This window comes from Aythya ferina (assembly GCF_964211825.1).
Source record: "Aythya ferina genome assembly, chromosome: 16".
NCBI lineage: Eukaryota > Metazoa > Chordata > Aves > Anseriformes > Anatidae > Aythya > Aythya ferina.
This window is the reverse complement of record NC_140315.1, coordinates 9,877,932-9,890,913: the sequence shown is the minus strand read 5'-3', so window position 1 is coordinate 9,890,913 and position 12,982 is coordinate 9,877,932. Positions and strand designations below refer to the sequence as shown.

Below are 12,982 nucleotides of genomic sequence, written 5' to 3'. Positions count from 1 at the left end.
GGTAAAGAGAAACACCTGTGTATCCATCCAAATACTATCACACCAAGGCAAACACTGTCAATATTCAGACTGTTAACAGCTTGGTAATGATGAGTAAATATTACAGATGCTTTAGTAAAAAACAAATCACTGCAGAACACTTACGTTAAAATTTAGGTGGAGAGAAGTGAGCTCAGTATTTTTGTTATTCACAGCTTAAATCCTGCCATCAGCTTGTCTTGGCCAAGGGGAATGGTGTTCTGTGAGCAACATTGCCCCCACAAGCCAAACAAGAAGTTAGGGCTTCTCAAATCATAGAATCGTAGAAAAAATCAGGATTGTTTGGGTTGAAAGTGGTCCTTAAGGATCATTTAGTTCCAACCCCCTGCCATGGGCAGGGACCCCTCCCACCAGCCCACGCTGCACAAAGCCCCATCCAGCCTGGCCTTGGGCACTGCCAGGGGTGGAGCATCCACAGCTTCTCTGGGCAGCCTAGGCTAGGGTCTCGCTATCCTTAAAGAATTCCTTCCTTACATCTAATCTAAATCTACCCTCTTGTAGTTTAAAGCCATTACCCCGTCTCCTTACTACAGCCCCTGACAGAGCCCTTCCCCAGCTTTCCTGTAGGCCCCCTTAAGGTATCGGAAGGCCACTGTAAGGTCTTCCCAGAACCATCTCTCCCCCAGGCTGAACAACCCCAACTCTTTCAGCCTGTCTCCATAGGACAGGTGCTCCAGCCCTCTGATGATCCTCACAGCCCTCCTCTGGACGCACTCCAACAGGTCCACATCCTCTTTATGTGGTGGGAACCAGAGCTGAACACAGCACTCCACATGGGGTCTTGCAAGAGCAGAGCTGAGGTGGGCAATCCCCTCCTTTGCCCTACTGGCCCCACTTCTTTTGATGCAGCCCAGGATATGGTTGGCTTTCTGGGATGCAAGCACACATGTTGAGCATCCCATCAACCAACACCCCCAGGTTCCTCTCCTCGGAGCTGCTCTCAATTCATTCTTCACCCAGGCTGCATTTGTGCTTGGGATTGCCCCATCCCAGGTGCAGGACCTTGCACTTGGCCTTGTTGAGCCTCATAAGATTTGCACAGGCCCACATCTCAAGCCTTTCCAGGTCCATCTGGATGGTATCCCTTCTGTGTTTCTGCTTTTAATCAAGCTCTAAAAATGTCATCTTACTTCCATGGCTTTGGAATGCCCTAGATGAATGCACTATTGACCTAGACAGCTACCACCCTCCAGCCTTTCAGGCTCTCTGTATACCCTCACATGTGCACAATTTAAGCTGTTGGAAATGGTGTGATGAGAAATATTCTCTGTTTTGTCTCCTAGTTTATACCTACTTCTACAAAGGGAAGGAGTATTGGAAGTTTGATAACCAGAGGCTGAGTGTGGAGCCAGGCTATCCCCGGTCAATCCTCAAAGACTGGATGGGCTGTAATCAGAAGGATGTTGAAAGAAGCAAAGACAGGCGCCTCCCTCACGATGATGTGGATATTATGGTGACAATAAACGATGTGCCTAGCACTGTAAATGCAATTGCAGTTGTGATCCCTTGCATTTTGTCTCTGTGTATCCTTGTCTTGGTGTACACAATCTTCCAGTTTAAAAACAAAGAGGTGCAGCAAAACGTTGTGTATTACAAAAGACCTGTCCAGGAATGGGTATGACACAGTCAGCTGCACATTTCAACTCATTGATCTGATGAGGATATGGACAAAAAAAATAAAAGCATTAAAAAAGCCTACCAAACAAAACTACTTCAGTGACTTACAAGTTTTGGACATCCTGGGACCGAAAGAAGCAGAAAAACTGGAAAAAATGCAGGCAACCTTGCAATGTGGAGCCTCATTCCTTCTAACTGCCTCAGTCGTGTCAGTCTTGGCGTGCCATTCTCCACAGGCTCACTCTGCAAACATCAGAGACTTGAGACTTCAAGACAGATTTTCTTCAGATGTTTCAACTGACCTGGGAAACTTCCTTCAGTTCCCTGCATCAGTGCTCCCTGTTAAACCCAGCATTCTCCAGTGTAGCTAAACCACCTCTGAACAGAACCATTTTTTTTAATAGCTGTCTCATAAATGAATTAAGATCATGGAATCTATGAACAGGAACAATTCAGTACTGTAAGAAGACATTCTGATGCTGAGCCATTCTAAAAGATCTTCTTTGTTTATTACAAAAAAACAGGGAATTACCTGGAAACAATTTTCCAATACCTGCTGGTCAGATGTTTTGTACATTCATAACTAATCGATGCTGCCACTCAGCACAGTGCATGAGGAACCATTAAGTACTCCGAGAGGTAAACGAGTGCAGAGCAGAAGCTCAAGAAGCACCAAAACAGTAATGTTACTTGGTGATATCAAGTCCTAGATTGGGACAATCTAAAGACAAAAAGTAATTGAGTCTTAAAAAAAAGGGGGGGGAGGGGGGAAGAGAATACGCTTTTGTTTTGGGAGCCATTAATGAAATATTTAGATGTCATATGATGCTGTTTTAAGCTCCCATCAGCCAGAAACAATGAACCAATAATTACCAGTATAACAAAAAATGTACAGACGTAGACTGCACTCTGCCCCTGTAAAGATGCTGGGAAAAGATGAATTGTTGTTATGTGGCATGTGTAACTAGACTGTAGAATTTGTATGTTGGGTTTCAGGAAAATGGAAATTTTTTTTTTTTTGGAGTGAGATCGTCAGTATATTTTGCTGAAATAGTCAAGATACAGTAAGGATTAGGCCTGTTTATAAAACTAAAACCAATCCCTGTAGATGTTACAAACATCGTATGCCTTTGAAATTTGTTGTTTGTTTGTTTTTGCTCACTTCTTCACGTGCAAGAATTTGGCGAGGACCAAAGGAAGCATGCTACACAGTAGAATGAGTTCATCACTAGCCACATTTGACAGAGCCATAAAAATCAGGTAAACACTAAATAAAAACCTGAACTTTCAGTTAGTAACTTTTCATGACTCTCTTCCCACAACAGTAGCTTCTGCTTATCCCTGTTACAATTGTAAATGGTTTAGGATTTTGTGTCCTAACCACAAACTTAGTCCATTTTCTTATTGATGCCAATACTCCTACCATGTTAACTAGAAGCAGAAGAGTCTCCTGCAATGCAATCTAATGGTGAAGTCCTGCCCAGTACAAAAGTGCCATTCATGTAAGCATATGAACTGCTTTGCACGCTCACTATAGGGAATAGGTGATTAGTGTAAGCCCTCTGCCTATAACTGAATTTTATTCAGTGCAATAGAAGTTCAATGCACAGAATGTCCAACTAGTATAGAAAAATACAGCTCCATGTCAGCTATGGAAAAAAAATCCAAGGATTTTTATTTTCTTGACAAACATGCTATAAATATTTGTAATTACAATGATGAGGAATGAAGAAGCAGAAAGATTGTCAGCATTCTGAATTTCTAACTAGGATTCAACTATTGCTATGATGAAGCCAGATAGACAAATAGATACTTCTTAGTGAAGCCCACTAGGACTGCATAACATGTGGTCTCAAACTGTATTTTGTCTTTCATAATTAATTTCCATAGCCACGCTGTTTATTGTGTTTAAGAAGTATTACAAACATATTATGAAATAAGTGAGAAGCTAGTAGATGCAAAACTGAATTTTAGTGAAAAAATGTGGTTATGTCTCATGATGGATGAAGGAGTGCAAAGGACCAAATGAAATCAGAGCAATTAATTAGACACTCCCCCCTACATGCTATTCTGTATGTTGCTATGTGTACTATATATGTGGTAGAATGCACACTATGAATGCCACAGCCACATGGCACATCAAACTCATCTGTACGCTGCCATCTCTTCTGGGACTGTGACAGCCCAAACCTTTGAGCAACTTCCAACAGCCATCATTAAAAAAAAAACAAAACCAACAACCAAGAGAAATGTCTGTTTTTGGGGTATGAGGGAGGGGTGTTTTTTTTTTTCTCCTAGTGCCCAGCTGTAGATATTTTTCTTCAAAATCTTATACTTAGTGCCAAGTTGTACAAGCAGCATGTGCATGATGCTGGTCTGAAGCAAGCTCAGCTGTTTCCTCAGACAGCTACATATTGCCCTGTAAAATCAGGCACCCTGCTGCAATAAGGTAAGCCTTCTGCCCTATAGTGCCAAAGTCCAGTGTTCCATGAAGAACTGATGCTATAAAGAACTGGAGAAATAGTTTGGTGCCTTTTATCACCACCTCGTAACTGGCTGCTGATGCACACTGAACTGCTTTTTCAGTGCACCTCTGGGTGCAGGTAAATGTTATAAATTTGTCCGTGATTTCCAGGGGCATAAGATGTTTCTGTAAGCATTTTAGTTGCTGAGAAACAGCCCTCAACAGCTACAAGCGTTGGCACTTGGGGGGGGCTGAGGCAGGTAGATGAGCAGTTGGCCCATTTACTCTGCAAGTACAACCCAGTTCACTCCGTTGTCATCTCACTTTTAGTTAGATTAACACCTGCACAATCCTGGAGTGACCTGGATCCAGACACAAACGTTAATATTCACATAGGGAACAGTTCCTTATATTCCCATGTCTGAGCTTTTTGCTGAGATCCTGTCCAATGCAAAACAAGCACATCACCTGAGTACTGACTCAGCACGCTTTCCATCAGCACCTCCAGGGACAGGTGGCCACATTCCAGTTTTTGTCCGGACACACAGAACCAGGACACATTGCCACCACAGGGGAGCAGGGAACATCAGTGCTTACTCAACTGATACACACTGCCCTGCAGTATGTGCCATCTGTACAGAAGACAGTCCTGGCATGCTTACCTTGAGCGCAGCAGTTTCAGCTCCTCCAAGGTGCAGCCCATTTTTTGCATTCTTTTTTTCCTCCACATTTTGACTGGGAATAATTTGATCACCAGTAAAGTACATTCATTTTTCCAGATAAATATGCAGGGAAATACAATCAGCAATTAATCACTAGTCATACAATCGCTACAGTCTTAACAGAGGTGGACCTCCACTCTAAGAGGGATCAGCTTCTGCCTTGTAATTGGTCATTACACCTCAACACAAGCTCCCATCACCACATCAGGTAGTCCTCATCCCTATTAGTCAGAATGAATCATTTTGAGTAAACTTTGCTCCACTAATCCACTGCCTGTCCTAAACAGGACACAATAAGCTGAACATCATGGCTTCCAGCTGAGCTCCCTATAAAAATGCAGTGAAAAATTCAGCCTTTTGCTCTATTTCCCCCCCATCCTGTAACATACGAAAGAGCCTCCCTCTCATTCCATAGGATTATCCAGGGTCTTTAAAAGCCTTTGGCACAATACCTTGCAAATACCTTTTGGAAGTTCAGATAGATTACAAAGAAACTTCATATTTAAATAACTCCATAGGCTTTGTTGGACTTGCCATTAAAGCACCAGGTTTACGCTCTCTCATGCTATCATGTATCCACATTTCTACTACTTTCACTCTTCACTAGTTTCTGATAGTTTTCCTTGTACACAGGTCCACCTTACTAGTTCAGAAATCCCACAAACCCTTTGTTTAGAAGTGATAACATGCTTGCCACCTTCCAGTTCCCAGGTTTCAATGCAATACTCATAGGAGGTCATACATCACAGTTAGTAATACCTTATTCTTCTGTCTGTCTCTCACTCTTTGGCATATTTCTATCACCAACATTGTCCTAGTATCTTTCTTATTTAAGGATTTGGATTTCACAGAAACTGGATTAATGTATCTTATATATAAGCAATTTTTAACACGTGTCAAGTTCATTAATACAAACTAGGATTTCTGCATAATGACTGTAATTAAAAGTAGAGACAAAAAACACAGTTTTACTCATTTCACACTTGATGAATATATGCTAACACCCACAGCGATGGTCAGACTACCATTTATTCCTTATCAGAGCCCTGTGAGGTGACCAAAGAAAAACAGTGTCTAACTCTAAATACTGAGACTTGCTAAGAGGAAGAAACCTGAAATGAGTGACAAAAAAGGTTGTCCACTGCATTAAAGGGGCCACAGACACCAGAAATTGTTAGCCAAATTATATGAAGAGCTGTAACCTGCTTATAGGCTTCCCCAGCGGCAGAGAACAAGTGAGCTGTCTGGAAATGGCAGCCCCTGCCTGTCACCGTTCTAGACAAGCTAGATAACAGGGCTTGCTATTACCAGAGACAATCCTATGGCAATCCTCACTTAAAACTCTGAGGAACAACCTTTAATCAACCCAAAACTTATAAATTGTTCCCCAAACATCCAGACAGTCCAACATATGCGGAGGTTTATTTAATATTCTACAGAGCCTGAACCACCAGGGCCAAAAAAAGAGTTCTGCCCTAACTGCCTTCAGGACTTAACTCCTCAAGAGAATCCAGCTGAGAATAATACAGCTACACGGAAGCAAGCAGGCAGCTTCCATATACCCTTTGGATAGGAAGTAGAGACATTTGTATGCGTTCAGCATACCTGTACGAAGCAAGCACAAGAAAAGCAACTGAAATGAGAGGTCAAGGAGCAACAGCTCTGTTTAGAAGTAAATGACTATCTTCTACCTGAAAGCAGCATTTATGTCACTGTCACTGCTAGACAAAGGCAGAACTCTTCATTAGCAAGCTCCCAAACCCAAAACATATTACTGAATGCAGTAACTGTTTACAACTGCGTTACTTAACCTTTGTCACCAAGGTAACTCAAGATGACATTCTTCAACCCTTTTTGATGTGCTGACTTTTAAGAGCTTTCCAGTGTAGGTGGCCAACTCCCGTACAGCACATTTAAGCCTACTGGCAACTCTATGTTTTTCCAGGCTCTTTTGCAGATGCCTCTGAAGTAGCATATATGTCACCAGACATCTGCAGACAACAGATCAAATACCACTGCTTTGGAAGCAGTTACACTTGGCTGTTAAGTCCCTGTATTGACTTCTTGGAGAAACTCCATTTCTAATCTGAGCTAATCACTTCAGAATCACCAGCCCTATGAGAATAGCTGCAAGTCAGGTCACAAGAACAGGTGATGCTTTCCGAATTATTTTTTGGCAAGTAAACTACTATATTTTTGGTATACAAAATGCAAAGGGCTCTTAAGTTCACTTACAGCAGAAATATTACTCTTTAGCAAGACTGTGAAAAGAGAAGGCAGTGCCATATACGTGCTTAAACAGTCTGCTGCGCAGCAGAACTCTGATCTGCTATTTAAGGCAAAACAATCTCTAGTGATCAATATCCAAAAGGCAAAAGTATATGTGGGCTAAATTGAGGACTTCGGTCAGCATCACAAAGAAAGCACAACTGAAGAAAAACTGGAGAACATTAGCAAAGGGTTAGAAAGTATTCCATATTTGCAACTTATATATGTTATTTGTCACGTTTTGCAACAATACTTAGTTTACAAAACACTACATTTTTTTTTGTAGCCTCTTCCTGGTGCTGGGCCTGCAGAAACAACAGAAGATCTAGATGTCTGTAATCCAAACTGCTGCTTGACACTTCACTCCTTAGGAGCTTCCTGAACCAACACTGCTCATGTCAAGCTAAAAAGACAAAACAGAAATGAGATTTAGAAAATGAGTGCCACAGTGCAGAAGACATTTCCAAACACCAGTATAGTCAGTTCTCAACCTCCAGCTACAAAGGACCAGTAGCAAATTTCCCTTCCTAGAACATATGAGTTTGTGAAAAGAGTGAAGGACACCTGGTGACTGCTAACAGCTAGCTCTAAGAACACATTCGTCAAGTTGGCAAAGGCAAGAAAATCAGTCTTGTCTAAGCAGTTATTAAAAGCTTAGCACAGGTTTAATTATGGTTTTACGCTGTGCTCAGAAGCACAAGGCCTTTACATAGGAACTGTGAAGGTAAGAATAACTCTTTCAAACAGTTCTTCATTGGAAGAAATTAAGGAATTCCTTATTCTTTCTCTATGCCATAAACCATTCCCATACATTTTTATGAGAACTGAGAACTCTGTAAGTAAATTACAGTGGCCTAAGCAGCTCAAAAGCACACCTCTAGCATTACTGCAATGATAAGAGTTACAAACAGTTGAAAGTCCAAATGAAGTTCGCACTGGACATTCACCTATAGCCATGCCTAAACCCTGTAAAAGTTTTTGTATATATCAACAAGTGAGGAAGGTCCTCTATCACTACCAGTCCAGGCAGAAAAAAAAAGATAACCTGCATTCCACTTGGACAAAACCTTTGACATAAAGGTTTAAAAAACAAAAAAGCCAAGATGTTAAAATGCCAGTAACTTCGCTTGAGTTTTAAAACAAGATTTGTTTTCCATTAATAAATAAATAAGTAAAAAAAAATCATAGGTGTCATAAACTTAGCACTGGCATTTAGAACAAAAGTATCTGAAAGTTGAAGTGGCTACTTTTACGTTTCCTCAGAAAAAAAAAATCTTGCAATTCTAAATGCAACAAGAACTGTTATGCAGTCATGATTCATGACTAAGAATGCTTATCAACTACATAAACCAAACCTTTCTGCAACAAGGTAATTCTCGTCAGTAACCCAACAAAAGCAAAGAGGAAGCAAAGAGAGAAATCAACTTTGAGAAACAGCTAGTGTTATAGCCTCCTTATCGTAAGATCTTGACTGTTTTCATTATGATTATAGATGAAGCTGTATCCTCCTTACCTGTCAATCAAGGAATCTCTCATATTGGTAGCAATGGTACTTGGCTGAGCTTCGTTCAACCTGAAGATACTCTCAATGACGGAGAGCTCTGTGCTAGTTGTGTCCAGTCCACAGAAGGCACACCAGTCATTTACAACCATTCCTGCTGCAATGACCTCACTGCCACGATTCACTGTTCCAGCCTAGGGAAGAAAAAAAAAAAAAAATGATCAGCAGTAGTTCGCAGAGCACACTGACATCACCACATTTTGTTACATTTCCTTATTACTAGGTCTTAAGTAGAGGGCCTCAACTCACACCCCTGAAAAGATTAAAGCTTCTGGCATCAACAAAGATTTTACTTAAACACTTAAAAGTCAACAGATAGCCTGCAGTAGCTGGAAAGAACATTTTGTGACATTCAGTTTAAAATAACAAATCTAGCAAACAAGCATAAAGGCACAGCAATCTTGAAATTAACGAATCCAACTGAGCCAGCACAGGATTTTATTACTCGATTTTTTTGAAATGTGCCTTTAGCCAAACCAGACTATTTCGTATTCCATATGAATGAATCAGCAAATCTTGCATAACCTCAGCAGAGCAATGTTTCAGAAGCAAACTAAAGCCTCTATGCAGCTTATTCAAACTCAGAAAAGGTGGAGAAAACATCTCAGAAGACTGGCCTCCTTCAGGACTTCGCCTCATCTCCCTTTTGGAACAGCCCTGCAGTGAAAACAGTACCTAGGAGACCATGAGACTGCAGAAACTTTAAAACCATAAAATAGAAATGGAAGGGAGCAGCAAGAAAAAACACAAATGCCTTACCACAAGTGGAACCTGAAGCAATGAAGACAGTTCATCCTGATCATCAATTGATGTTTTGGGGTGCACAATTCCTCCTTGGTTACTAAAAACACAGTAACTTCCTACCAGGACCTGATCTGCTACAGTCTGCCTGAATACTTCAACCTTTAGTACATCTGCCAAGATCTCTTCAGTCTCCTGCAAACAGAGAAAGAGAACAAAATCCTCAGCAAAATGGTATTCTAGAATTTGAAGTCAAGCTATTCTTGCAAAGAACTAGCTGGGATCCTTTCACCACGCATTGCAATCAAATCATCATAAAATACTCTCACTCTTCTTGATCAACCTCTGTACTCCAGAGGTGTTTCCACTTACTTGTGCACACTTGAGCTGGAAGCAAGGCTCCTATAACTAAACACACCACCACTGAGAAATGCTCTTCCTCCCCTTTTTCTCAAAGATGTTGGCAGTACACGAACTGTGTCAACACCTGTTGTGTAGGTATTCCCCTGTGAATCAGTCCTTTTTTGTCCCAGACTTGAGTACTGTCTTAACCTTCTGCATAACTCTAAGAACTTCCTTCCCTTCCAGATAAAGCTCAGCAGGTTTTCATTGTAACTGGTTTTGATTTCTCCCTTTCTGGCCATCTTACCATACTTTTTACACTTAAAACATAGTATGCTGCAAAGACTATTGCCTGCGAAGGCTTTTACCTTGACCTCTTTTTTGTCTTTGCACTCCTTACACCATTTCCGTCACCTTTAGCATAAACTGAAAGAAAACATCAGGACCTTCAGTTGCTGTAGCCACACAACTCACCTCTCTAGTGCTATTGAAGTATCAGCTCTCAAACATAAATTGGCAGTAACTTCATGTCCCCTGCCCTTGTTTTTAACTTTCATACAGGAGCTTCCATTTTTCTTTTACCTCACTGTAAACACACACACTGCATCATCTATGATCTCTTCCAACTCTATTAGAAATTTCAACGTGATCAGCAGCATTTTGTAACTACTGCTACAGTCCTGATCAAATTTGTTATGCTCTTTATTACACACATAGATACTCTTTTTTCGGTCCATTTTATATACACATAGCAAACTGCACTTGACAATTAACTTCGACATCCCACGGCTTCCCACCATTAACTACAGTATGCCAAACAAGAGCACACACTGAATTTACAGCAGGCTCCACATTAACAAATAAGGAAAATTATAGGAGAAGAAGAAGATCAACTGAAACAGAGTCAAAAGTCCCAAATTCAGTTCTGTGATTTCTCTCCCAAAAAGAAAGGAAATGTGAGGCAGCACAGCTTCCTACATGATATTAGCTTAACTGTTAGCATAACTCTTCTGAAATTCATGCTACTTATAGTATGCCTCAATAGCTACAAACTCCAATTGCAGCTTCAGAATAATTTCAGATGCAACCATAATGAATGTAAAAGCGTAACAGCCGTATACCCTGTCAAGATCTGGATGAACAAGAGCTACGTAGTCATTGCAGGTAGTGACATTGCCTAGTGCTGAGAGACGCTCTTCTACTCGCTGAATTCGTACAGAATCTGGAAGGCTATTGCGGATATGTTGAAGCTCTTGGTCTGTTGTACTGCTTGGGACCAACAGCCCGTGCCTGTTCCCTAAAATGACCAAAAAAAGGAAAGTAATACATAAAAAAGAAAAACAATTCCACATTACAGTAATTTTAAAAGCAACTATTTCCATTGTGCTTATTACTTTACTGCAGTTCAGAAAAAGGCTGGAACTGCCCCGCCCCATCTGTTCATTTCAAGCCCACAAATCAGCCCAAACAAAATAACATGGCACCACAGGTGAGGGAAAGCCATGATGAAGCACAAACTTAAAGAATGTAAATGGGTAAATGACACTACTTTTATTCACTATTCTTTTTTAACAGAACTGAAGGAAACACAAGGTTCTCAATGAAACACTTTATTATGAAATTTCCCCCAGTAGATGCTGGTTGTTCTCACAAAGCCTACAAATTCCACTTGATTTTGTTACTCTCCTTTAGCAAATTGGTAACATAGGACAAATATATTTTTATTTTTTCAGGAGCAAAAAAAAGAAAGCACAAAGCATGCTCTTCTGAATAGTACACCACTAGCTGGAGACAAGTAAAAGAATTTTCTTTGACCTTCACATCTGTAATGCCTCCCTTGCCCTCACCCCTCCAGTCCTGGCCCTGAACCATTAACCTTCAGAAAAAAAATGGAATGGTTTCTCCCAGTTTACCAGAAAGCAGATTTATGTGCATCAATAACCTGTCTTCAGGCCTTGAGAAGAAGATGCTTTTTATTACCCTTGCTGTCTTTTTTTTTGTTTGTTTGTTTGCTTTTTAGCAAAGGAGGAAATCCTTCACTGTAAGGGTGGTGAGGCACCGGCACAATCTGCCCAGAGGAGCTGTGGGTGCCCCACCCGTGAAGGTGCTCAAGGCCAGGCTGGATGGGGCCGTGGCCAGCCTCACCTAGTGGGTGGCATCCCTGCGTGTGGCAGGGGGGGGTTGAAACTCGGTGATCTTTAAGGTCCCTTCCAACCCGAGCCATTCTATGATTTTTAACCGGGTGAGCTTCATTTCCTACAGCTTTGCTGTAATCCCGGATGAGGGGAGCCACGCGTCGGCCTCCCCAGCCCTGCCCGCCCACCTGCGGGCCCCGAGGCCGGGTGCCCCCCGCCACCTACCCACACACATCCTGCCGATGATGCGGCAGCCGGCGATGGAGGCGTGCACCACCGGGATGGTCCCGAACAGCTCCCCCTCGAACACGCTGCAAGGAGAAGGAGCCGTTAGGGGTCAGCCGCGGGGGGGTCCCGCCGGGCCGAGCCGAGCCGAGTCGAGCCGGGCCCTCGCGGCTCCCTCACCTGTAGAAGTTCTCGGAGCCGCCGATCGCCACCAGGCAGTAGGCGTTGGTGAGCTTGGCGAAGCAGCCCAGCTCGTTGTTGTTCTCGAAGCTGGCGCGGACGGCCATGGCAGCGGCCCCTCGCCGAACGCACGCGGGCTCCGCCGCTCCCGACCCCGGCGGAAGGCAGAGGGCGGGGCGGCCCCGGCAGCGCCCCGCGGAACAGCGCCGCCCGCCCGCCGGGAGGAGCGGGCGCTCTGCCGGCCCCTCCCCGCCCTGTCGCCATTTTCCGGGGCTTGGCACAGCGCCTCAGGGCTCCGCAGCCAGCTCAGGGCTCCGGCATTGCGCTGGGGGAGTTGCACAGTGCCGCGGGCCTGGCCCTCGTAAGGCCACCGTGTACACAAAGATGGCACCGTGGGTCCAGGCACGCCGCTGTGGGCTCAGACACAGCGTTGGCATCCGCGTAGTTGGATGCTGCACCGTCCCTGTGCCTGGACCTGTCACCTCATGCCATCACCATCTGTGATGGACCTGTGCCTGGACCTGTCTCCTCATGCCATCGCCATCTGTGTTCTCAGACACGCTGCTGTGTGCTGGCACCGCCTGTGTGCCCAGGCACACCACCACGTGTCATCGCTATCCCCGGACACAGACATATGTTGTGGACTCAAATGTGCCACTGTGTGCCATCACTGTCTGCGTGCCTGGAC

At 43.2% G+C, this 12,982-nt stretch overlaps 2 protein-coding genes across 3 annotated transcripts in view; one reads left to right on the top strand and one right to left on the bottom strand.

Annotated features, from left to right (window-relative positions):
* MMP24 (matrix metallopeptidase 24) overlaps window positions 1-7,325 on the top strand; it is a 50,482-nt gene extending 43,157 nt beyond the window's left edge. For both annotated transcript variants that reach the window (XM_084538328.1, XM_084538327.1), the window contains one exon: window positions 1,323-7,325. In XM_084538328.1, the coding sequence (XP_084394454.1) occupies window positions 1,323-1,660 (338 nt within the window). In that variant the 3' untranslated portion in view covers window positions 1,661-7,325. The remainder of the gene's footprint in view (window positions 1-1,322) is intronic.
* EIF6 (eukaryotic translation initiation factor 6) lies at window positions 6,241-12,496 on the bottom strand. The gene is made up of 6 exons (XM_084538329.1): window positions 12,295-12,496; window positions 12,115-12,200; window positions 10,876-11,051; window positions 9,431-9,607; window positions 8,624-8,805; window positions 6,241-7,513 (listed from the first exon to the last, which is right to left on the bottom strand). Exons 1-6 carry the CDS (start codon window positions 12,399-12,401, stop codon window positions 7,504-7,506), a joined length of 738 nt encoding a protein of 245 aa, XP_084394455.1. The 5' UTR covers window positions 12,402-12,496; the 3' UTR covers window positions 6,241-7,503.
* Window positions 12,497-12,982: the final 486 nt, after the last annotated feature.

Coding starts and splice junctions, on each gene's coding strand:
- EIF6 (XM_084538329.1), bottom strand. CDS start 12,401: ATGGCCGTCCGCGCCAGCTTCGAGAACAACAACGAGCTGGGCTGCTTC. Junction 11,052..12,114: donor CATCGGCAGGATGTGTGTGG/GTAGGTGGCGGG, acceptor TGGTCATTTTAG/GGAACAGGCACGGGCTGTTG. Junction 8,806..9,430: donor TGCTTCAGGTTCCACTTGTG/GTAAGGCATTTG, acceptor TTTCTTCCCTAG/GCTGGAACAGTGAATCGTGG.